Raw genomic sequence first — 25,623 nt, forward strand, 5'->3', positions numbered from 1 at the left:
GGAGCACATAACACAGACTGCAACTGAACCTCGAGGTTGTTACTTGGTTCACCACCTCCTCCAACAGATGCTGAGAAGAGACCACATCCACAGACCAGCCTACAGCTGGTCAGGAATACTCCGTCTCTCCTGCATTGTAACAGAATATAGGTATATTTTCTTATTTTTTTTAAGAAGTATCTTTACTTTGAGCTCTATTACAAATGCTGATTTTCAACAGTGGCCTTCCCTGGAATTGAGATGGCCAGGTACATTTATTGTGTTCCTAAATCTTTGGAAGTGCTAGAAGCACATCTCAGTCAATCCTCCATGAGTTAAGAGTCACTTCAGTTTGGGCATAAAGTTTCCAAAGGTCTATTAGGGCTCCTCCTTGGAAACAATCAGGCTGTTCCAGAACAATCTGGTTTGCTATCATGTTTCAAATATCTATTCCGAACAAATTACTTTCTGAAGCTTTGCAACAGTGTCCAATTGCTGCAACAAAAGCTTTTAAGGCCCGTTTCCAGAAGTTTTTTTTGTTGGATGAAATTTTCTAGGCTGCAAATAGAAAGAGTGCCTAAGGCAATATCACATTTTGGCAAGTAAAGTCTCCCACAGGAAGTCTCATTTGTAATTTTTACCTCAAGTGTAAAAGTTAGGAGTAATCTCAAAATATTTAGTGTGTGTTTACTTGGACTAAAAGGGTTATTTTTTTCACGATGAATTTATCTTTAGTCAAGATTACATGAAGAATTGCATTCTTGGCAAGATCTGACTGTCCCAGCTAAATAAAACAGAATTCCCCTTGAAACACAAACCAAATATTTACAAACTTCTACTGCTCTCTGCATAACTGGATGCTAAAATGCTTATTAAGGATCACAAGACTTTAGCATCCAACGCCAGGCAGGCTTCTGCCTTTCTCTCTCATAAAAAACCCCAACCAAGCCGAAACTCCCAAATCAACAAACCTACTTCCACATCCCCGGTGCGCACAGGCTACGGCAGGGGTGCGGTTTCCAGGCTGCGAGCTCAAACTGCCCGAGGAGGGGGAGCCGCAGGCCCCGCACTTCACACCTTGGCCGAGCAGGGAAAGTGCGAGGAGGCACCATCGAGCCCCCCGTGCGGTGGGAGCCACCGGGAGCCCGCACCGGATACGTGAGGCGGGAACGCACCCAAACATCCGGGGATTCCAGGCCGCTTAACAGAATTCCCGCCGGGAATGGCCGCCCCCGCCCCTCAGCAGTACCCGCCACGCCCGCCGCCGGCAGTTCTCGCGAGATCACCTCCGCTCCCGGCATCCATTTCGCGGCTGGAGCGAAGGAGGGCGGCTCAGAGGGAAGATGAAGGCGGCGGCCATGTTGGGAGCTTCAGGGCGCTTTCGTTGCGGGGTGTGCTGAGGGAGTCTGCGCGGGGAGAGCTGTCGCTGTGGGATCGGCGGAAGATCAGGCTCGAAGCAGGAGGAGTAGAGCACCTACTAAGATTCTGAGCTGGGCTTGTTTAGTTGTTTATCCGGCTTTAGGAGCGCTCAGCAGGGGAGGAGGCGGGGGGGGGTGTCCCTGACCGAGGAGCCAGCACCATGAGTGGAGGGACGCCCTACATTGGAAGCAAGATCAGCCTTATCTCCAAGGCCGAGATCCGTTATGAAGGGATCTTGTACACCATCGACACTGAAAACTCCACTGTGGCGCTGGCCAAAGGTAAGAATCTGGCGTAGTAGAAGGCTGGGTCCTGGCGGCCCAGCAATGCTTCGGGAAGGGGGCGGGAGGGGAGCGGGACCGCGGGGCGTGCGACGGCGTAGGGACTGTTGGGAGCCCGTCGGCGATCGAGCGAAAACCTGAAAACGCGGTGGTCGTCCGTGGCATCGTGGCAATGAGAAGGGGGTGCGAGGGTCAGGCCTGCAGCCTACGAAGGCCCAGCAGCAGTTGCGAGGGGGCTCGATGTAGCTTTGGTGACATCGCGGGTAGTTTCGGCCGGAGGCGCGTCCTCTCGCCCGCCTCCCCGACGGTGGGGGCTGCGGCGTCCCGCGGCGCTTCGCGGCGGAGGTGGAAGCGACCGAGGAACGGGTCGGGAGAGCGATAGCTTCTCCCCCGGCTTCGGGATGGGCTATGGAAAGCCCAGAGTGGTGGTGTAGAGAGGGCCTGTCGTGAAAAGGAGCTAGGAACGTTACCTAGTTAGGCGCTACTCAAGAGTCTTGAAAAGAGTAGAAGTATGAAAGCCCTTAGAGGCGGAAGTAGTCCAGAGTTACTGCATAAAAGGGTGTAGGAGAGGGAGGCTGGAAAGAGGATTTCTTTGCATCGTGAGGATTCCAGACCCACAGGGTACAGAGCGGCTAGCCACTGAACTCTTCTGCATCCTGGAGTAGGAAACACCTGGAGTCTAAAGGGAATGCTTTGAGTGTTTGGTTATCAACAAAGAAGGCTGATCATGAGCTCTTAATTTCGAGGGTAGTTACATGTCCCTATATAAACAGAAATTGAGTATAGACCCTAGCGTGAGAATGTGTTTGTGTATGTGTAAGAAAGTTTGCTGAGAAGGTGATCAAACGCTGGAGAGTGAAAAAGAGGATCTTTGAAACTGGGCATCCAAAGGATCTGTCCGAGTGCGTGATTATGCACTCTCAACAGAAGTATACTAGCCATGGCAGCATAGGTGTAATATTCAGGTAAAACGTTAAGTCAGAATTTCTATTAATTTCTTACTATAGATTCTGCAAAACTCAGTGGTGTTTTGCTTTACACTTCTGGAGACTTCAGTCTTACTGTATAATGTATATATAAAAGCAGAGACCTTATCTAGCTGCTAAGTAAGGGGAAAAATTGCTTGTGTAAATGAAATATTTGGGACTGAGATTCAAACTCTGTTCCTGTTTGATATGAAAGGTTTAGCATTCTAGTGCAGTTACATTATGTTACTTTTTACAGAGTTGGTGTATAGAATAGTTGGTCTGTAGAGTTGATACCATATAGTAGTTTGTTTGCTTTCATTTTGCTTCAGCCTTTGTGGTAATTCTTGTTTGTGTGCCTTGCTACTTTAAGGCCCTCTTTTTCCTCCCCTCCCACTCTCCAGCTATTATTATGTAGGAGCTTGCTTTGCTTTGTAAATTCTTACATGTATGCTTTGAAACACCTGGTAGCAGTTTTGGTCCCAGTTCGCATAGTTCATTTATGGGGCATTTAACTTTCATGATACGATTTTTACTTATTTCTAAAGTTGCCTTTAAGTTAAATTACCCTGTTATAGTGGAATTATGTGTTTAAAAAGGACAGCTAGTGTTTGTTGATATGAGAAAAAGATAAGCAATGTTATTAAAAAAATATAGAAATTCCAGTTGCATGGTGGGATCATTAAGATTTGCACAAAGGCACTTAGAAGAATCCCTTCTGTGTGGAGCTTTTCATAGTCTTGCCATAAATTGGACAGATTTGGTGCTGACTAAGCCAATTTTGCATGACTTCTTGAGAGTGATTAAGTCACATTAAGGCATATCTGCCAAATTGTACATATTTAAGATGGATCAAAGGATCAAGCTACGGTTATAAATCTCATCTCCTCTCTTTCCATACCTCCCATCAGAAATGTAAGTCTAAACCATTAAATTTGCTTTAATAAAACTTGGCTGAGTTAGCCAAAGAATGTGTGTTTTGTAATAGAGTGTCATGATTCAGAAGAGAATAAACCAGTATTTCTAGGCCGTTTCGACTGAAAAATCTTGAGATTAATGTAGATACTGATAAGAGCCATATTGGACTGAAAAACAGTTCACTGTGCTTATGAACAAAATGCTCAGCTGTGGAGTACTCAAGTTAGTGAAGGGTTAGGTCATGTGAATGTGGTATGATAGCCTTTATGTAAGGTGGCAAGTGTGGTTAATGATGGCCAGGTCTGTATGTGAAAGCAGCAGATCTTCCTTCTACACTGTCTGTAAGTATGTTGATCAGCTAATAATTATCTCTTTTTTCTGTGGTGAGTCCAGAAGTCAATCCAGGTCTGCTTACTGTAGATCTTTACCACCAATGTAAAATCTTGTGCCAGAAGAAGGAAAAAAAGAAAACCCAAAAAGGTGGTTCGATACTTTCAATTGCTCTGCTATGTAGCTGGTTTCACATGACTGCTACATGGGTCGAGTTCAGGATAGTTTGAGATTATTAATTTCCTAATGGAAATGGCTGAAGTTGTTTTTGACAAAGTGCAAAATCTAGAATCTGTTCTAGAATAACTACACATTTGCCTAACAGCAGGACTTCTGTGGGCTCAAGTCTGAGATTTATCTCAGGAAGTTGGACATGTGGAATGCTTTTGTCTATTTTAAATCTTGTGGAGTTTTAAACAGAAATAAATTTTTTTGTTGTTGCTAACAGAGAACTAATTGTAGACTTCGGTTGCTGAGGAGCAATCTCCTGTAGTTTTCTAAGGAGCATTGTATTTATAGAGCTGTGGTCCTCTCACTAGTGGAAATTGTAGCCTGTGTCTCACGAATTAGAGGAATGCGGCAGCCGTTTAAATATTTAGTACAGCATTTTTATCCTAGGCTGGAGTGTGGTAAGGGAAATTGATGCATTTTTTCATGGAGTGTTAAAGTGTATTGCTATTTAGATAACAGAGAAAAGTTCCATCTCTATCAGATTCCAAATACTAAGCAAGCTATGCAAGTATTTGAGGCTTTTATATATGATTGGTGCATGTGCTTTCTTTGGATTGTCATCTTTTCAGAGCTAGTGAACCACCCACTCTTATTCTCAAGTTTCAAGTTAAATTAACGTGGATTGTCCTCCCAGTTCATTCTTCCAAGTAATACTTAATTTTTTAAAATAACCTCAAGCCCAACCAATTTAAGAATAGAGTGTTTGCAAGCCATGGTTAGGAGTAAAATTTCCCAGTTGTAGAGTGATTGCAGCCTTGCCTGTGGCTGTTAAAGAATAATCACTACATGATTATCAATGATATATGAAAGAAAATTCCTCTCTCTTTTTTACTTTTAGACAATAATAATTGGGTGAGAGACTCAGAAAAGTAGGCAGGTTAAAGTCTTGAAGTTTTAAACATTTCTTATAGTTCAGGGGTGAGAGAAGGAAAGAGAAGGGTTAAATTTTCATGAGGTTATTATAAAGTGTTTTTTTTTAATCAGTTAAGTGACATGCTGACTCCATGTCTTGAGGGTTAGGGGGAGTGCCAAACCAAGAGTCATGTGTCACAGCAGCAAATTTCCTAGTGTCAAAGCCCACCTTACTTCCCTCATATCTATATCTCAGTTAATTTGCCACCCTTGCCAGTAGAGACAGAATTAGTTGATCTGAAGCCTGCCACAAGCTGGCTCCTTCACATTAATGCTTTTCCTTTTATGTCATGTACAGGCATCTAAGCATGTTTCCATGGGAAAGGTTGTGATGTTTTGAAGAAAGGTAGCTCTTGAAATTATTTGTTCTGATAGTGGTGGCACCATTTTAAGTGCCACGTTTGGACTTACTATTTTTGTTGTTTTGGAGTGAGAAGAGAAGACCAAACTCCAGAGGAGTGAAGTTTGCTTACCTCTCTCCAGCAGAGATATTCTTCATTGGGTGAAATTATGTTTATATTTTGTAGAAAGTTGCACTAAAACCAGTTTCAATTTGGGCAGGGAAGAGATGGAGAAAAAAAACCCCAACTCTTAGTAGCAACACTTGACATCTTTTATTGCAAACCTATTTATTGTCTTATTGATGTCTTGATTGAGTTGCATAGACAGCTGAATCTTTTAAATATTTGTTGTAATTGTTGCCATTGAAAATACTTTTTTTTTTTTTGTAATTTATTATAGGGATAAAGACATGCTTTTTGACATACAAAAGAATCTATTTATCTCTAATAAGGTGTCAGTAGATGAAAGTTAGGTTGCTCACCTATAGAATGGAGAAAATAATTGCCCTGTGTTAAATCATTCCTTTATCTGTCATGTGATGTTGGTATTAACAATAAAATGCAGCATAGCTCTGACTTAATTCCTTCAAAGTAATAGTTTGTCAAATTCCTACCTTCTCATGAAGGTGAGATGTGATCTTCCAGTTTTCTACCCTGTTTTGCAGTGTTGCTACACTTCATTTACGGTAAAAGGTAACTTGATTATGACATTCTGGCCATTTTTATGTACCTCTCTAGATGAAATGGCTACGCATTTCAGTGTGAGATAGAGAAGCAATAAAAAAATTAATGCTGATTTTACTTAACAAGGCAGCAAGATAAAAGATGGAATGAAGGGCCCAGTTATTTTAGTTATCTAACAAAACTATAAATTGGCCAGAAATTGAAGGTGGATCCTTGGTCAAGACAGTGAAATAGAGTAGCCTGATGAATAAAAAAGCAATAGGATGAAGTACAGTAATGCACATGACCAATTGTTAACGTCTCTAAGCTGTTGTGCATTATTTTATTATAATTTCTGCAAATTTTTGTGTCAGATATCTCTGTAGAAGAAGAGAGATTGAAATTCACTTAGCAATATATGCCTTTTTACAGCACTAGTACTAGTTACTAGTACTGTTCAGAGCAGACTTCCAGATACACAGAAATAAAAAAGTTGATAAAATTCAGCTCAGTAGATAAGTATGAACAAAATAATCATAACCACTTAATGTTACTTTTCATTATAATGTGCAGTTAATTGACCTCTACCCCTGAATTGTTTCTCAAAAAAACATTTGTAATTCTTGACTGATAAGCTTTGTTTATGCAGTGCTAGAAGAAGCAACAGTGATGGAAGATGGTGCTGCCTGAGAAATGACTCAGTATCACTTTATACAACTAACTACATGAAACTCTTCTTAACTAATGGTTTTGTGGCTGCAAATAAATACCTAATGATGTCTACAAATGGTTGATGCATCTGAAAACAAAGAGAAAACTAATTCTGGTAAATTAAATTGAAATATGGATCTTTTCTCAGTGTAATCTGCAGTATCTTAAAAAGCAAACAAAAACCTGTTAAAAGGCTACAGCAAAGACAGTCATGATCAATTGTTAAAGCTGCAGCAAGTTGATGGTCAGTAGAATGTGATTGTCATGGTTTGTTGTTTGGTTTGGTTGGGTTTTGGTTTGGGTTTTTTTTTGCTGTTTGTTTGGGTTTGGCTTTTTTATTAGTTTGCTTTTTTTTTCTACTCTGATTTAAATTCATTATTTGGTTTTTACTTACAAAAGCCTAGCTTTTGGAGACAAATCTCATCAGATTTACTTTTTTGTTGTTGTTCATTTCGTTTTATATTCTACAGTTGATGGTCTTGAGGTGATGAAAAGTCTTTTGAGAGGGTACTGAAAGTAAAGTGATGCCATCCAGAGTGAGTGGTACAGATTTTATGTAGTGCAAAGGGAAAAGCATGATAAGATTGATTGTTAGGGTGTCGGAAAACTGCTGGAATTCAGCTAAGTACATACAAATAGATTTTGTGTCTTGATATGTTGCATACTATGCAGGCCTACTTAGGAAGACGATTATGCCCCAATGAATTTATTTAATTTGACAGAGCCCATGTGAATATTACACTAGCAAGAAGAATGCAGTTTGCATAGTGAAAATCATATGTACATACCACAGAATTACTAAGTTTTATTTCAGTCTTGATTCAGACCTTGAATCTGTTAAGAAATATTTTGCTTTTAGTAACTTTAAATATTCTAGTTTCCAGTAGCATTAGCATACTTTTTTCTTTTATTTGCAATTGCAGAATGTGAAGTATGTAAACTCACGTAGTCCTTAATTTACAGGATTGTTGGTGTTCCAGTTTCTATAATGTCCAGAAAGTGCTAACTTTAGCAAAAAAACTGCTTTGCTGCTTTCACTTCTCTCTACAAAACAGTCAGAATATTCACCATGTGAGTGATAGCGTAAGTTAAGTCTTTCAGTAAGGAGTAGGCATTTTTTTGCTTAATTTTTAACTGGGATTTGTATTAAGATGTTTTCCCTCAACAGAATTTTATTATTTTTATTTAAAGCTGCTGGTCTCTGCAATGTATTTAAACCTTTTAATTGATGTGGTGTGTTTATTTTTCTCTCTTCCCAATTTTGCAGTTCGCTCCTTCGGTACAGAAGACAGACCAACTGATAGACCTATACCACCTCGTGATGAAGTCTTTGAGTATATTATATTCCGTGGCAGTGACATTAAAGACCTAACTGTCTGTGAGCCACCAAAGCCTCAGTGTTCTTTGCCACAGGACCCTGCTATTGTTCAGGTAAGTCAAAACATATTTTTAGGTATTTGTTGCCCAAGATGTAACCTGTATTTAGGTGCTTTCTAGGTGAGTTTTCAAACATGAAAAATTTTGTCGCTGTGAAGTTCACAGCCAGCTGTAAACAACTCTGAAAAGATTTTCCTCTCTTGAATCTGAAAATTGAGGTTAAAATCTAACTCCAGCACAATGCAGTGGATATCAGAGCTGCCAGTTTTTTAAAATGACTGGACCCTGATGCCTTTTTTGAAAGGTAGTTGGCTTATGAGGGTCCATATGCAAGACTTCTTGGAAAGATCAGACTTGGTATCAGTCAAATGGAGTGGATGCTGAAAGCACTCCAAAATCACTGGTAGTTTGTTTGTATTGGTTTTATTTCGATTTTAATATTAATATTTAATATTAATATTGGTTTAGTCTGTCATTGTTTGTGTTTTTTTAAACTTTAGGGAAAAGCTGACATTTCCCAAGTTTCCCAACAAAAGCTTATACACATTTTGATCAAGAGTCTGGTGTCTCAGGTTCTAGGGAAACAAATTCAAAATTTGATGGTACTGTTTTCAAAAGTTTGATATTGGAAGCGTAAAAGTGCATTCTAAACTGTACATGTATATCTGTTTATACCTGTTTTGGATTTTCATGCTGAGTAATGTGTCATTCTTTTATTTTTGTGTGCTATCTTTGCTTCTTTGTTAAAGACCATAAATTATTGATATTAAAAGATTCAGCTTGATGAATGATACAGTCCTTTATATGTATTAGTCACAGTGGTAGTGTTAGGGTAAGTTTAACACATAGTTTTACAGTTTCAGTGTTTCTTGCCTTGCAGCACTATTTCCTACTTTTTGTGCAAACATGAATTTCTGCAAGTGTGTTTTGTCTTTAGTCTTCACTAGGATCTTCGACTACATCTTCATTCCAGTCTGTGGGCTCTTATGGTCCTTTTGGCAGAATGCCTGCATACAGTCAGTTTAGTCCAAGCCCGCTGGTGGGGCAGCAGTTCGGCGCTGTTGGAGTTGGTATGTTTATTATTAGGTGTTTTTCTGTAAGTGAAGTTGCATGTGAGTGCATAGACAGTAATTGGTGCTTATAATTCTGTCAATGTCTCATCTTAAGGGTAGATACAAATTCTTTCATCTCTGTAAGTCTCACAGTTTAGCTCAAATTGAGAGAGTTTCTTTGTAGTCTTTGCAGTTCAAATTAAACTGATTGTGATTGAGAAATTAACATCCTATTGCAGAGGGGTAAGCAGAGAAAGGTTCCTGTATCCATTAATTAATTCTATTTTGTCTACATTCATTATGTTCATCATGTGTTCATCATATTTCACAAGTGGTAGAGGCAGCTTCTCCACAAAGACCCCATAGCAGTGCTGTGGACATCTGGTATCCCAGGTTGACCAGGTGGTGTGCGCCTTAACCGTGGGATTGGATTATTCAGCAGCCCTGTGTGCCAGCACAGTGCTCCAGCTATTCATGAGATGTTAGCTTGGCATGAAGTACATGCTTGAAGTATTTGTGAGCTGCATGGGTTAGTTGCTCCTGTATACTGCAAATGCTTTCAGAGACTCATCAATCTAGAGGTTTTTTGTGTCACCTTTTAGTTTTTGACATAGGAACTTACATTCTTGGAACTGTTTACAGTGACAGTGTTACTCCTGGTATTGAAAGTTAGCCATATGAAAGGAAAGATGTAAATTTAACAGTAGTTAATACTGGTTAATAAGATGTGACAGTCAATTTTCGTTTGAGATGTTTGGTGGTAGTATATATGATAACATTGGTTTATTACTCTGTAATAGTTTTCATTTGTATACTTTTGTTTTTAAGTTAGCAGTACTTGTTGGATAAAAAGCATTGATATAATACAGTCTTACCAACTTACTATGAATACATACATTACATTACATTTTAAGTGTATGGGAAGGGCACACTTAAATGTATTCTGGAACACTGGCCTAATGTGCCTTCACTAATCTTTCAGCACTAATTAAAAAAAAAAATTAGAAAAAGGTTTAAAACAGATTTTACAACTGTATTATTTCTTTCAAAGCAGGAGGTTCTCTAACATCATTTGGAACAGACTCTTCAGCCAGCGCTAGCATGTCTCAAAGCACTGCAGTTGGTTCTGCATTTACAACAGATGCAAGATCACTAAAAACACAGATGTCTCAAGGTAAATAATTTTTAATAACTTCTTGATCTTTTTTGACCAATTGTGCCCATTTAGGTGATTGCCCAAAATGCTAACCAAAGAGCTGAATTCTGTTATGAAAACACATGATATAAGAACCTGAAAGCACTGAGAGGCTTTGTACTTGTACTTTGAATTTGTTCTCCTACATCTTGGCATGCTACATAGGTAATTGTTAACACATTAGTTGTTATACTTAAAAAAATCTATATCGAAGAGTAGGATTTAATTCAGTGAATTAATGTTAGCAATTGGTGCATATAGAAATCCAGTATCTAGTTTTACTGATAACATGAAAAAGCTCATGATCTTTCACACTGATTGACTAGTGAAGTCCTAGCCTAAAATCTTTACCTTTTTAATCCTAATATATTTTTTTGCTAATGTATATTTGAAAAGGTAATAGTAACAGCAGACCATATTGCCTGTAGAGGTAGTGACAAGATAATTAAGCCAGCTTAGTAGCAATAGAAACTGTATGGGTAGTTTGTGTAATACTGGGAAAAGACAGTGGATGTAAAAAGGAAATTGTTGACGGTCTTTGAGTGTCAAAGAAGAACCTAAATGTTTAGTACCTTACCTCACTTTCATGCAAATATGCCCAAAAGACATTATTTCCTGCTCCTCCACTCTTCATTGCTGCAGGTAAAAGCATGTCCTTCGATATCTTCTTAATGCTATTTTTAAGTTCATGCAGTAGTGTTAAAACACTCATAGCAACAGAATATTTTTTTTTCTAAATTCTAGTTAAGATTCATATATCAGCTAGGACTGCTTTCTAGGAATAGTTGGGTGGCTTACCAAGAACAAGTTCTACTTTGTTGCATTAATTGAAGGGAGAAAGACCTGCAGAGCACTTCCTGTTTTTGTTGAAAGAGTAGCTTGGTTTTCTGTAAGTGAAATTAAAATCTGTATGATTCTTGGACTTAATGTATGACACATGCTCCAGATGAACATACATTGTGCTACAAAGTTTGCTGTGGAGCACCAATAAGTTTTTTTCTGCATGTGTTGCTTTTAAAAATATTTGTCATCTTTGTAGATCATGAGTGTCCCGTAGTTGTTTTGGGGGGACTGTGTGTGTTTGGGTTTTTTCTTTGTTTTTTTAGCTGTTTTATGGTGTTACAATATTAATCTTATCTTTTACTTACTGGGTCTTGAGTCTTATTGTAAATCTTTAGTCAATTTACCTATGTGGTGTCATCAACTTGTCTGGCAGGATCAATTGTCTCCATTTTAAACATGCTTCTGGCTCCAGTCACTCAAGGTGCAAAGTGAAAATGTACAAACAGTATTGAGCCAGGAAGCTTTCATACCTCCCTCATTTGCATTATACCTGCACTAGACATCACGTTTCATTTATTTTGTGGTGGTCATACAACAGAATACACTAGATTAAATGAAATTTCAGTATCATAATCGAATCTTTGGAAACAGTCACTTTCCACTTGGCTTTCCTGGGAGGCAGAAAGTGTATTTTTACCTCCAATCAATAAAACGACGTCATTCCACAGCTAAATGCACATAACGGATGGGTTGGTAGGCATTAATTGTCCTACCCATTTTTTCTTCTAGTCTGGGGGAGGAGAATTGCTAAATATCCTTCATATTCTGCACTAGTAGATCTCAGGGTGCAGAAATACTTATTTCTTCTTTGGACACATCTGTCTTGACTGGTAAGGCAGATAAACCTGTTAGTCTAGATTGGTTGAGACCAGTAAATCAAATCTGTGGATGAGAAATAAATCTTGGGGTTTTTTGTTTTTGTTTTATTCTTGTCCAGGTCGTTCAAGCCCTCAAATAGATCATTTGAGGAGGAGCCCCACCATGGAACAAGCAGTACAAACACCTTCAGCCCACTTGCCTACTCCAGCACCAGTTGGAAGGAGGAGTCCTGTACCAGCCAGACCTTTGGTGTCTGCTAACCAAAAATCATTAGAGAATCAAGAGCACAGACGAGGTAGCTTTTCGTGATTTTCATATGGCTTATTTTCTTCCATAGACCTGTGAAGTGCTCTTTTTAAGGGTAACATGTAGGAATTTTCCTGCTGTGTTATTAGTAGTAGACTGGTCAGCAGAGAACTGAGTTATATATAAATATTTTTTTTTTAAGTCAAGCATATATTCTAAATTAATTCTTTATTTTATGAAGATAAACTTGTGGTTTACTTCTGTAGGTTTGGAATTTTTGAAATCTGAACTATATGACTATATACAAAAGTATAATAAAAAATTAATTGGATAAACAATTTTTTTATTTCCAACTTTAGCTGAAGCACACAAGGTTTCAAGATCAGAAAATGAGCTCAGAAATGAAAACAAACGACAAATTGGTAAATCTTGTTTTGAGAAATAGCTATCGTTGTTTTCAGACTTCATTAAGTTTTATAAAGTCTGCTAAAAACCAGCATTGCATATAACTTGCAAAGTGCTAAGATTTTGTTTCTAACATCCAGAAATCTTGCAGTTGAGATAATTGTAACAATGAATTTATGTATTTAGGATGCTTTCACAGAATTGTGAAAAGTAACCTTGCATCAGGTCAGAATGCAAAAAGTCAATGTTAAAGACAAAATGTCTTCTGGTTGCTGTATATTAAATGATTTGAATAAAAATGCAAAAACTGAGCACTATTCATGGATTTAAAAACACAATAGTGTGAAATAAAAGCTGTTGTCTTATGAAAATAGATGATGGGAAACCACATCTTCTTAAATCTTCTTTAGAAAGCTTTTAATGACCTCTAGAACATCTTCTAGTACCCATGTTTAGTACAATTATGATTTCTGTGTCACTGCTGTAATTATTTTAGGTGCATTTAGAAATTAGAAGCTGCTCCAACAGCTCTCTTAACAACAGAATTGCAGGAAGAGTGTGCATGAAGTTCCCCCCTAAAACAAACCAACCAACAACCAAAAAAACCACCCAAAAAGTCAACCAAACTCCTCTGAAAAAAAACCCCAACCTATCTACAAAATCAAATGAATTTTTTTTTTTTTTTCTTTCTCCTTTGTTTTTTTTTTTCAGTTCCAAGTGGGCCTTCAGCACGGAGAGGCCGTGGGGGTCACAGAGGGGGACGAGGAAGATTTGGTATTAGAAGGGATGGTCCAATGAAGTTTGAGAAGGACTTTGATTTTGAAAGTGCAAATGCACAATTCAACAAGGAGGAGATTGACAGAGAATTTCATAATAAACTTAAACTAAAAGGTAAACATTTTTGCTTTAGAGTTGAGCATGGAAAAATGTTGTCTTGCTGTTTTAATCCTGCCTTGGAGAATAACTTAAGGCATATTCCTACTAAGCTTTGTTTGCAGTCATTACATTAAAAAAATAGATCAATGAACAAATAAACTGGGGTCATCCATTTAATGATACACTTAGGTCAGTATTTGAAATTTGAAGGAATTTTAACTAGCAGATACTATAAGCATGGTCTGACAAGTCTTTTGGTTGAAAATACTGATTTAAGCAAATGTACCAATAATGTGAGTTGATTTTTGAGCTCTGGGTAAGATGCAATATAAAAGCACCACTTATACTTGCAACTATTAATAGACTAAAAGCAATCAAAACCCAGGAGTTTTGGATCATAAATTTGTCGGAGGATGCAAGGGAGTTTGAGTTCACGAAAATTTCTAGAATTTCTCTGTTTCTACCCTTTTCCAAAGAAACACAGTAGATAGAATCCATACAGCCAGCCTTTTCTTTTGTTTTCTAGCAGGCTTCTGTTTTGATTACCTCATTCTCTTGTGACCAGCCACCTGTTCCTTACACTGCTGTTACTATTTTTGGACAAAATTGTTACAGGTTAAAACAGGGAGGTACCAATTATTTCAGTAAATGATTGGCTAAATGCTGAGAAACCAAAAGTAGAAACAAATGATCAGATTTCTGTGTAGAGAAAAAAACACAGGTCCCTTAGGATTTGTTCTCTTGTGCTTGCCTCCTTTGCTGGATTATTTTTAAGCAACTTAACAGTTTGCTGTTGATACTAATTTTGGGGGGAATAATAAAGAGGAATGGGAAAGCTAACCATAAAGAGCTATAGAGATATTTTGAGACAGTAGTAGTCTGTGTATTGTGGAAAGACTGAGCTGGTTATCTGCAGTTTGTGTGTAGTATCATGAGATTTATGGTGCAGGCATTTAAAGTTAAAGATCATGATGGGTTCTATTGAGTCGTCAGCTTCTTTTTCTGTACCAGTCAAAACTGGAAGTTGAACTGCAGGCATTAGAAAAGAAATATTTCATAAAGTCAGTTTGTGGCATAATACCCTGAATTTTAGCCCTGTGTCTCAAAGCGAAGCCAGAAGACAAAGGAGAAGGGCAATAAGGATGAGTGAGAACATGGAATGGCTTTTATGAGGAATGACAGTGAGGCTTTTAAGTCTGGAAAGGAGATAGCTAGGAGGTTAGAAAATAGGTGGTTAGCAAATCCATTCTGCTACAGGTTGGTTTTTTTATTAATTGAACCCACAAAGAATGTAAAGGGTATCAAACCCTCCAGACAGCAGCAGACGCAAAACATCCTAATTTATTTGTCAAAATATTTGATTTCCACATTAAGTCTTGGAGGGTTTTTTGGTATTTTTGAGCATTCAGTGTAGTTTGTCAGTCTGTGAATAAATTAAGTGCTGTTTTGTGTAGTACGATGGTCTGGAAGGCTTCTGTGTACTTTTATTTTTTAGAAGATAAACTTGAGAAACCAGAGAAGCCTGTGAACGGAGAAGACAAAGGTGACTCAGGTGTTGATACCCAAAATAGTGAAGGGAATGCGGATGAGGAAGATCCACTTGGACCCAACTGCTACTATGACAAAACCAAATCTTTCTTTGATAACATCTCCTGTGATGACAATAGGTACGACCTGAAAGAGGAAGCTTGTTAATCTACTTAAAGTATGTGTCACAAGGTAGTGTCAGCACTACTCATTACAATCAGCTCTGAACTGAAAGTGGGTAAAGCATATTTCCATGTGCAGTGGGCAAAAATAAAACAGGAATATGAAGCACAGATTGTCTTTGTGGGTAGGTGGAGTGCTTCAGTAGTAGTTGAATGTTCTAGAACCATGCTTTTAGAACTTCATGTACATACTCCTTTCCAGGTCTAGTAAAGTGGAGTATTTATGTTGTTTTGTTACTAAATTACCACTTCAGTTCAATTAATTATGACTGTGCTCTAGTAATTGTTTAATAGATTACATTACATAACTGTCTTGGCCAGAAAGTGTTATTTGAATGAGAAGATATCATTTCAGGAAAATTAAAGTTTATCTTCTGCTGTTGCCTTTTTATCAAGACAGTGTGGGTTGCTGACCTATTTTGAATTACAGGGTGGGACATGGATCGTTGTACTGCCACTTAGATAAAACAATGTATGTAACTGAAAACTCTTTCTGTTTCTTGTTTTAAAGTGCAGACAGCTTTTATTAATTTGAATATATGATGCTGTTTGCAGAGGATACAGACTTTGTCCTTCCATATAGGAAACTCTTACAGCATTATTAGTATATGTTTAATGATGTGTATCCCTTTTCACTGAGTTAAATGAACTGTGGCAGACACCTAAATTCTTGCAGGAGAGTCAGTGGAGATTTACAATGTGATTAATATATCTTTCTTTTATTTCATGAGCTTTCTTGTGATTCTAACTAGCCAGGCAGTGTTTCTGAAGTGTGTTTTAGAATAATCCTTTCTCCTTTTGTGTGGCAGAGAACGGCGACCCACCTGGGCTGAGGAAAGAAGATTAAATGCTGAGACCTTTGGAATACCCCTGCGTCCCAATCGCGGCCGTGGAGGGTACAGAGGCAGAGGGGCAATTGGCTTCCGAGGTGGAAGAGGACGAGGAGGTGGAAGAGGTGGCTTCACTGCCCCCAGGGGATTTCGTGGTGGATTCAGAGGAGGTCGTGGAGGCAGGGAGTTTGCTGACTTTGAGTATAGGGTAAAATATATTTAATCTTTCTGTGACCTCATTCACTGTTCTTGGAAACTAGTGGTAAAAAAACCTCCAGGTTTTAGATTTGATGTTGCACTAGAATTCCTTGCAGGTACTCTGAGCTACTTAATTGAAAGTCCTGAAATTCTAGTTACATAGCATCATTTTACTATCAAAAGCAACCATCTATCTAAAATCTAAATATCTAAAATTCTAAAAGCTAATTTTTTTCATGTGCTCTAAATATTTGCTCTGTAGTTGGAATTGAAGGGGAGTTAGGGAAGTCAGAGTTCTATAGTTTAAATACCAGTGTTGGAAATGTGAATTGCAAGCATTTCTCTAAGCAGTGTTGTAAAATATAACGATCAAGGGGAAGTAATTTAACTTGCTTCTAGTGTGCAGTGATTTTTTTTTTAATTCTTTGAGTTAGCACAAAGCCTATAGACTTCTAAGATCTTGTATAACACCTAAAATAGAGTAAGTGAAGTTACTGCAGAATATAGTGATGGTCCTTTGCGAAAATGAAGGTAAAAATGTTAGCGTTCAGTAATGTTGTAGGGTTTTTGTTTGGTTTTTTTTTTTTCCCCCTGTGATTTTCCATCATTATGTCCAATAGGTGCTGGGAAAGCTAAGGCAGGACTGACTTTTTTCCAGCCAGTCATTCAGTAAAAAGGAAGTCTGGGAAATAAGGCAAAAGACCCCTGTCCATCCAATAGAGAAAGTGTTTTTTAAAAATAAGTACTAATAATTTATTTTTAGTTAAATATGAGTAAAGCTTAATGTTCGTTTAAGCATTAGGCACAAGCCACCGTGTAAGTCTGCTAACTGAAGGAACATGATGTACAAACGTGCTTTTATAATTATGTAAGCATAGAAACAGTATTTTGTTCTGTAAGAGCTATGATGGCTAAAAGACAGAATCTTCTTTTACAGTATAGTTATGTAATTTGTTGCTTTTGCAATGCTTTGAAGACCTCTGTTTCTCTGTTTCCTGTTGAAGGTCTTAACTCTTCCTACCAGCTGTTCAGAGGACGCACGTATTTGTGAGCCCTATCTAGTAAAGTGATGTGTTCTGTGCTAGTGGTGTCTTAATGGCACTTGCCATAAATTCTTGTCTTTATAAAAGTTTATACAGTTTATGTAAATAAGCAGAACTCAGCTGTTTGCAAAACCAAAATCTTAACAGTGATTTCAGTGGAGGTCACATTTCTTGGCACGGGTTGTGTATGTTCAGCTCAAATGTGGGGGCAGAGGGAGAGGTTTATTCATGACAGAATTCTCTGACTGCCCCTCAGTTACTCATTCACTGATTTGCAACAGTTAGTCCTGGGATTTAAAGACACTTTTGGTAGCTGAGCATGAACTGAATTGAGGGGTTGAAGATCAAAGATTTGAATTTTAGAGTGAAAGAATTTCACAGCCTTCCAAATAATGAGGAGGTGGTGTATAGACCAAGGCTGGGAGTCTGGTTTAAGGACAGGCTGCTTCAGTGTGTGCCAGACTGAGGGTGTTCTGGGTGCTGGCGTGATCACACAGAGGTCTCCTTTCTGATGGCAGAAGGTGGGAAGCAGTCTCACAGTGCATCTTCCTCCAGTGCTGTTGCCCAGATTGATGTGTGATTTTTGTTCTGCAAAATTAATGTTCTACTGTTGTTCCCTCTAGAAAGACAACAAAGTTGCTGCATAGTCTACATGAAAGATGAAACCGGGTGAACGTCTCCATCTTCTTGATCCAGAGAATTAGTTTCGATCTCTGCAAAGAATGAAGTTAATTTGCTGTATACTTGTCACCAGCACTGGGATTTAACTATTTAATTTCAAAGGGGTGTAATGCAGTTACTTTTGAAAAATGGCCGTCTTTGAAAACAGTGAGCATTAAATATATTTGAGACAGAAGGATAAGTAATTTCTTACATATAGTTAATTATAAAGCAGTACTTCGATGGAGTTTAAGTATTTTTTCATCACTGAGAGGATTTTTCTTATTACTAAACTGAATTTGATAATTGCTTCATGTTGTAAGGACAATTGTATGCAGAAGGCCGTCGATACTGTGAGTGTTTTGATCCACTGAAGGTTGTTTTTTGGAAATCCTGTAATATCCCTTTTGAGATAGTTGTACTTTTATCAACTAGGGTGCTGGACAGTAGAAAACTTGCTTTGTCAGTGAAATATGTACACACAGTAAATACTGTTTCTTAGGCAAAGGAAACTTTTTATATAGTTGTAAAATTCCATTATATCCCATTGCCAAAGAAACATTACAAACTTTGTATAGCTGTATAAAAAGCAACTAATTTTTTAAAGAATAAACATTTTTAAGTCGGCAAACATACTGTGTTATTGCAAAAGTTGATATGCTGAAGAACACTGAATTAGTTGGGTTTTTTCTTTAGCAGCTTTTCAGGCTTAAGTGTTTGATTTTATATTTGGATTATAATGAAGATTTGAAAATGTTCTTCCATTACATGAAACTGCATACACTCTTCACTTGCAAGAATTTGATTTTGTAGTTTCTGGCATATCACAGGATTTGACCAAATTAAGGAGATATTTTCAAATAAGGAGAAAAGAAATTTTCGTATGTCAAAGTTTGCAATGAATTTTACTTAGTGATGAATATTAACTTTTTTTAATAATGGACCAGGCAGACACGAGTTCGTGATTCTCTTGGAATGCCTGGGACAAAATTATGTCTCCATTTGTCAATTCTTGAAATGTTAACTTTGTTGTAATACCTGTAGGCATAAGCAATTTAAAGAATTCTTAGTGTTTGAAGTTGTTTGCGTTTTGATAGACCATAGCTTGGAGACATTGAGACTCTGCTTCTAAGACCGTGAATTCACAAATGACATAGTATGGACTTTTTGCCAATTCTGAATGACTAGTTACAGCTTTTTGATATGCTGAAATAGGAATCTGGTCATTTGTGTCTGTGTATGTATGTGAAGGCCACAGGAATAAAGGGATCCAAAGATTAAAGCATTTTGATCTAATTTGCTGATTTTTTTAATTTTTTTTTTTACTTCAAAATGTTCAGTGGTGATAAATATGTGGAAAACTGCACTGTTGGTAAATTGGAATATTTAAAAGTGGTTGATAGAATCTTAATTTTATAACTTTTGTATAGCACTACAAGGAAGTATTTTGTAATTGGTTTCCTTATTAAGGTCAAGTATTTGGCAGCCATAGAGGTTAGATTATATTGTTTAGTAATGCTTTCTGCATGTTAACAACAATGCCTTTTGGGATTCACAGATCATGATTTTGAACAACCGGTGAGGTTTCTGACCAGAGGCACGTGCTGTACTGTTGCAATAACGATGTATATTGTACCAGGTGTCCCAGGTGTATTTAAACACAATTAATTGTAAATACCCAGGGGGGGCGGTGGGGTGGCCTGTGCCCGGCAGCAGCGGGGTGGCACACCTGCAGCTCCCCTTGCTCCACGGACGTGAGAGTTTCCCTTTTTTTTTTTTTTTTCTTTTTCCTTTTCCTTTTTTTTCTTCCTTTTTTTTTTTTTTTTAATTTTAAACCAGAATAAACTGTTCAATAAATCCGGTCGTTCGGAGGTTATTTCTTGCGGCTGAAGGCACTGTCCTGCGCCCGGCCTCGCCCTCTGGGGTCTGCTGCAAGGGGCCCCTTTATCAGCATCTTCCGGGGGGTTTCGTGGGCTGAATCCCGTCAGGTGTTTTCCAGCGGGGGTGACTCCCTCCCGCAAAGGGGTGGGAGTGCTGTAGGGACCCCCCTGAACCGTCCGTCCGCCCCGCGGCACCGCCCCGGTACCGCCCTCCCGCCCTGCGGTACCGCCCCGCCACGGGCAGTGCGCGCGGATGAGAGGTGCGCGAGCGGCCGCTGGGAGCCAATCGGCAGACGAGGCGGGCGGGGCCGCCGCTTCCCGTGAGCCTTTGCGCGCAGTGGCGGAGCCGCCATGTCGGTGGCGTTCGTGCCTGAGCGGCTGCGCGGGAAGGCTGAGGTGAACCAGGAGACGCTGCAGCGGGTGAGTGAGTGCGGGCGTCAGGGGTTGCGGTGGTGCCGGTAGTTCGGGATCTCCCGGCTCGGCTGAGGTGGAGACGGTCCGACGCGTTCTTGCCCGGCGCGGCCTCGGCGGGGGGCGGGGGCGGGCGTGAGGCGGGCGGTGACGGCGCGCTCCTGTGCCCTAGTTGCTGGAGGAGAACGACCAACTGATCCGGTGCATCGTGGAGTACCAGAGCAAGGGCCGGGCCACCGACTGCGTGCAGTAAGTGACCCCCCGAGGGCTGGCGGGGCTTCGTCCGCGGCAACCGGGAACCCTCAGAGAACTTCCAGGTCCCCGAGTTCCTCACGAGAGCGAAACAGCGCTCTCCAGAGCTTTTCTTCCAGGAAGGAGAAAATGTTGTTGTATTTCTTAAGAGGCTTCCCAAAAATTATTTTCTTAGATTTGTAAAGCAGAAATGCCACTGTGTAGCATAAATGCGATGCCTGCTCTTTTTTTGCCAACGTTTTTGTTCTGGGTGAATATGAAAACCATGTGTTGGGCAGGCTTTCCCTTCCCTCCCAGCGTCTGTAAAACACTGAGTGGTGTTTACAGAAAAGCAAAGTCAGTTTCTTGCCTCTGCCGCACTTCAGCTCTTCAACTTGCAGAGTGCCTGAGGGACAGCGGTTGCTGAGCTGGGCCCTGCTGCCTGAATGTTCTGACCACCCCTGCAGTGCCGAGGGTTCGGCATCTCCTGCCCATGGAACTGCTTTCGTGCTGTTCTGTATCGTTTCAGTATTGATCATAGAGATCTTGCTGTGCATGTTTACTGCCATCACAGTTGGTTAGCACCACATGCTTGGTTAGAGTGCAGTTCAGTGCAGTGTACTGGCTGCTAGAATAACAGGATATGGAAGTGTTTATACTAATTCATTACTTTTTTCATAGTTTGCTATTAAATTGTGGGTAGTTTGCAAGAAAAGAACACATATCCCAAAAACTGTTTCTTCCTTCCTAGGTACCAGCATATCCTGCATAGAAACCTGATTTATTTAGCCACAATTGCTGATGCGACGCCACCCAGCACACAGAAGACTGTAGACTGACTGCACATGTCTGGACAGAAGCAGTGATGAATTTAGAAAGACTTAGTTTAGAGTGCCATTTTGAGAGCTGGAAAGGTGTGGTCTTGAAAGGCAGGTAAAAAGTCATCCATATTTTTATATTAAAAATGTGAATGTAGTTTTTAATGCAATATTAAGCTAGCTTTTTTCCCATGACTGTAAGTAGAACTTAAGAGTGGTAATTATCATCATGTTCCTTTTTTCCCTTTGTGAAAAACTCCACATAGTATACTTCTAAAAATAGCCTGGCTGTCAGAACAGCACTACCAGAGGTGCCTTTGGAGAACTCTTGTGGTCTTATTGAAGCAGAGGTTTGTTTCATGACCAAGGCTGTATAATAATAGAGTAAGCATTTAGCTAGGTCATTTCCCTACCTTTACCATGACCAAGTCAGTCATAGGTTGCCATATGTATAAGCAGTAGACTGTTCTGTACTGTAGGAATTGTGCTTAATAAACTCAAGATGTTTGTAAGTTACAGTATGTTCTGGATTAATATAATATGTTAACACAGGAGCAGCTTTGTGACGTAGTGAAATAGAAAAGTTTACTCTTCTAGGAATGATGGGACTGTTGCATAACTTAGAGGAATTAAGTATGAGGGAGAAATTGAGCTTTTATTACAGTGAGAGAGGACTGTGTTTGGCCAAGTTGCAAAGTTTGCCCAATTTTTCCTTTGTTCTTGAAATGTTCTGTATTGAAGACTCTGTAAACAAGTAAATTTTTACATCAAAATGGATTCATATGGATTCTGCCTTTATGTTCAGCTATATGCTTGGTACTCTTATCCTAAAAGAGCACAGCTTGCTTGCACACCTCAGACTGCATTTCAGTGGCATGATTATCAAGGCTACTAGTTTAGTTAATAGTTCTGGTGGGGGAGGAGGAAGAGTTCACATTCTACTCACTACCATGAACATTATTTACAATTGCTAAAAATTCAAGTAACTTGGTTTTGGCAACATTGATCTGCACTACTAGTTCAAAGAGACTGCAAAGGCATCTCGTGTATCGCATCCTTCCATGCAATCTACTGGGAAAAGTAGCCTTAAAGATGCATAAAGTTCATTTTTATGAGTCAGTAAGTAGGCAGTTGACAATTTTCAAACTGTTAAATAATCCCATATTAATGAAATAAGATCTTTGTTTACAAACCGAAGTTACAGTTTAAGGTGCTGCTCATTTTCAGCAAGGTGCATATTTTAAACAGGTATGACCTATTAAATGTATATCTTTAATAAAGCAAATAGTTTACTTTTACAGAAGCTTTAAAATACAAAATGTACAGTTCCAGTTCAGAAGCATTAGCTATTCACAAGAAGCACTGCAATAAGGGTAAGTTAACTAAGCACCAAACCCTTGCACTTGGCAGTGTAAGTGAAGTTTAATGGCAAGACTCATTTGCCAAGTGCAACAATTCTTAAAATTCCCAGTGTTCAGAACAATCGGAAGCAAAGGACAGAGTAGCACCTACGTGGTCAAATGCAGACAAACGTTCTTTGTTTTCTCAATTCACTTGTGTAGGTCCAGAAACTTGACAGCATTTGTAATTATGAATAAACTGCAAAAACTAGAGCAATCATTTTGGCACTTGTTAGAAAAAGTTCAAAATTAAGTATTTTCATTAACTTTCATTTTGGTCTTAGTATGAATAACCAGTAAGAGTACAACCAAATTTAGGACTTAGTATTAGATCTAAATGACAAGATTTAGGAAACTCAAAACCATTCATCAAATTAAATAACCACTAACATTTTCAGCAGAGGGTTTTCAAAATTATAGTAGTACAGACCATTACCAATTTACAGACAGAAGCCACACTGATTGTGCAAAGCACATTACTGTAAAAAGTCTATGTACAGCAAACAAATCTTTGTAAACATGGTAAGTATGAAGTTTCAGAAAACATGGTGACAATATCATAAATACAGGCAACATTGGCATCCTCAAACAGCACAAAAGGTAACAATCTGGGCCTGCAAATGCAGCCCGTCACCATACAAACAAAAAAGGTGGATGGGTTTTAAATACCCAGATGTTTAATAGTTTTAGTGTTGTGTATACTTTTTATTTATATATATATATATAATGTATTTATTTTTGGTATCTTTAGATATAGATGTACTTAGTTCGTAAAAACAAAAACAACAAATGTGCTTTATCTTCATTGAAAAATTATGTAGTTAGAACTAATAACCCATTTTACTAGTAGTTAACATATTAGAATGATATGACTTAAGAAAAATACAAAAATAAGATTAATACTGTCAAAACTCTTATACCAGAAAATATTGTGGTTTTTAGACTCTTTCAAAGATGAAATATGAAAATTTAAATAAGCTCTAACTATATAAAGAATCTTCTGTAATCTCAGTTAATATACAGTGGGATAGCTATACATATATTTACCATTGTTCTTTAATTTTTAAGCACCAGTCACTCTCCAGCTCCACTTTGGTTGGAAGATAATTCCTAATTCCACAGGTTCACTTAATGGCACGTATTGACCGCAAATAATTATCCTTTTAAAAAAAATAATGTTCTTTTAACTAAGCACTACCCCACATTTCAGTTTTGTATCTTCTGAGCCAGCTCACATTTTTTCATCAACTGTAGCATCTGAAATAAGACTTTTAAATATATGCAAGTAGTCTTTTAGGCTATACTTTCACACACTTAAGGAGCACTGTGTGGATAATGCCTTTGGCCAAATGAAGCAGTAAGAAATGGTGTCTTTATTTTAAAACCAGTGTCATTATCCACACAGATGCTGTCTACTTTAAGCAGCCCAGAATAACATTTGTGACACAAGGTTGAGTGGTTTTGCTGATCTTGAGAGTAAGGAAACTACCACAAAACTGTTTCGCAACTGTTTTTTCAGCAGTTTCATAATAAACTCACTTGTGTGGCACACAAGCTGCTGTTGCATTTCATTTAAAAAAGGTGCCCACAGGCCATTTATGGAGAATACAAAGGCTTTACAGCTTGTCCATTATAAATTTAAACACAAACAGTGTTGAGCAAAGAGACCACTATATATTTGCTTCAACATATTCAATGTGTTTCAGTAAGATGTTTAACTATAAATCTATATGAAAAATAGCTATAAAATACAGTGTTTCTTGTATGGTAGTCCTTCAGCAGTTCTTTAAAAAAAAAAAAGATTCGGAAAGTAAAGGCAATATAAACATTTTAAAAGCATTTCTACATCACAGTTTTGGGCTGTTTCATGTACATTAAACAAACATATTGGCCATATTTGCTCAGCACTGCAAATCAGAATTCAAGAGTTTCTCTCTCTGAAACCCCCTTGATTCCATATTCAATGGGATAAACAGGATATAGCCAATACAAACTGTGAATCAAGGTACAAGTAATTCATGTTTGGCCCTGTGCTGCATTTTCCAACATGAAAAGCAATTAGTACTGATGCAGGTAAGATGGTCTGCGTTCATGCTTTACTGGAAAAGATTTAAAGCCCTTATTCATCTGTTTGTGCTGGGAAGCCTGCTGTGATTGCTGCTGCGCATAGGCAAAGTTAGAGGAAATTCCTGCTGCTGGAGCACAGTCGTTGGCTGCTGCCCACATGGGTGACTGGAGGATCTGCATCGTGTCACTCCACTGGCTGACAGGGCTGCTCATAGGATACAAAGATGTGTTCTGGCTGGGTAGCGTATTTGTGACAGATGATGTATGCTGCCAGGGGGCCTTTGGAGGCCAGGTTTTGGTTTTATTATCCTGAGAAAACAAAATTAGTTGGTTCTAGTTAGTTGGTTTTAATAATAAAACACTTCTGTTTTGAGACCATACTTAAACACACCACCTTATCCCTTCTTGAAGACATTTTCAGAAGACTGATCTGTTTGAAAGCAAAATTGATGCATATATATATATATACACACACACAGTATACACTCTTAAAATACCTGCGTATGGAAAAATGTTTTTACTCAGTATGTTTGCTTAACACGTAGTAGCCCTGCTTCAAATCAGTATTTCTAGCAAGAGGGGTAACTAATTATGATGCTTTAGTTTTCTTTGTACGATGAAAATTGATTGTCTTGCCTCTTCCCTTCACTTGAAATCTTTGTGATAATTTCTGTAACAAGGGAAAAAACAATTTTCACTTCTAGCATTTAAACTTGGTAACTTTGATAAAAGCATCTAGTACTACTTGAGTGCAAGTGGTTTGTGTTTTACCTGAGGTAAACAATATGGAGGCACAGATGCTATTCTAGTTGT

General features: G+C 38.6%; 3 protein-coding genes across 10 annotated transcripts in view; 2 read left to right on the forward strand and 1 right to left on the reverse strand.

Annotated features, from left to right (window-relative positions):
* Window positions 1-1,275: 1,275 nt before the first annotated feature.
* Window positions 1,276-19,299, forward strand: LSM14A (LSM14A mRNA processing body assembly factor). Of its 4 annotated transcripts, none has more exons than XM_008491623.2 (10): window positions 1,276-1,679; window positions 8,018-8,181; window positions 9,065-9,197; window positions 10,231-10,353; window positions 12,155-12,331; window positions 12,642-12,704; window positions 13,399-13,578; window positions 15,059-15,230; window positions 16,082-16,310; window positions 17,967-19,299. In XM_008491623.2, exons 1-10 carry the CDS (start codon window positions 1,559-1,561, stop codon window positions 17,988-17,990), a joined length of 1,386 nt encoding a protein of 461 aa, XP_008489845.1. In that variant the 5' UTR covers window positions 1,276-1,558; the 3' UTR covers window positions 17,991-19,299. The 4 variants fall into 4 exon arrangements, with proteins under 4 accessions (XP_008489845.1, XP_030313383.1, XP_030313384.1 ...); XM_030457523.1 differs by having other exon boundaries at window positions 10,234-10,353; XM_030457524.1 differs by lacking the exon at window positions 12,642-12,704.
* Window positions 19,300-20,187: 888 nt separating this feature from the next.
* On the forward strand, window positions 20,188-21,841 carry SS18L2 (SS18 like 2). The gene is made up of 3 exons (XM_030457628.1): window positions 20,188-20,303; window positions 20,467-20,543; window positions 21,277-21,841. Exons 1-3 carry the CDS (start codon window positions 20,235-20,237, stop codon window positions 21,362-21,364), a joined length of 234 nt encoding a protein of 77 aa, XP_030313488.1. The 5' UTR covers window positions 20,188-20,234; the 3' UTR covers window positions 21,365-21,841.
* A 755-nt stretch (window positions 21,842-22,596) lies between these two features.
* The window catches only part of KIAA0355 (KIAA0355 ortholog), a 57,351-nt gene continuing 54,324 nt past the window's right edge, over window positions 22,597-25,623 (reverse strand). For all 5 annotated transcript variants that reach the window (XM_030457622.1, XM_030457624.1, XM_030457626.1 and 2 more), the window contains one exon: window positions 22,597-25,119. In XM_030457622.1, the coding sequence (XP_030313482.1) occupies window positions 24,802-25,119 (318 nt within the window). In that variant the 3' untranslated portion in view covers window positions 22,597-24,801. The remainder of the gene's footprint in view (window positions 25,120-25,623) is intronic.

This window comes from Calypte anna, chromosome 11 (assembly GCF_003957555.1).
Source record: "Calypte anna isolate BGI_N300 chromosome 11, bCalAnn1_v1.p, whole genome shotgun sequence".
Taxonomy (NCBI): domain Eukaryota; kingdom Metazoa; phylum Chordata; class Aves; order Apodiformes; family Trochilidae; genus Calypte; species Calypte anna.

Coding starts and splice junctions, on each gene's coding strand:
- LSM14A (XM_008491623.2), top strand. CDS start 1,559: ATGAGTGGAGGGACGCCCTACATTGGAAGCAAGATCAGCCTTATCTCC. Junction 15,231..16,081: donor ATCTCCTGTGATGACAATAG/GTACGACCTGAA, acceptor TTTGTGTGGCAG/AGAACGGCGACCCACCTGGG. Junction 16,311..17,966: donor TTGCTGACTTTGAGTATAGG/GTAAAATATATT, acceptor TGTTCCCTCTAG/AAAGACAACAAAGTTGCTGC.
- SS18L2 (XM_030457628.1), top strand. CDS start 20,235: ATGTCGGTGGCGTTCGTGCCTGAGCGGCTGCGCGGGAAGGCTGAGGTG. Junction 20,304..20,466: donor ACCAGGAGACGCTGCAGCGG/GTGAGTGAGTGC, acceptor CCTGTGCCCTAG/TTGCTGGAGGAGAACGACCA. Junction 20,544..21,276: donor CGGGCCACCGACTGCGTGCA/GTAAGTGACCCC, acceptor CTTCCTTCCTAG/GTACCAGCATATCCTGCATA.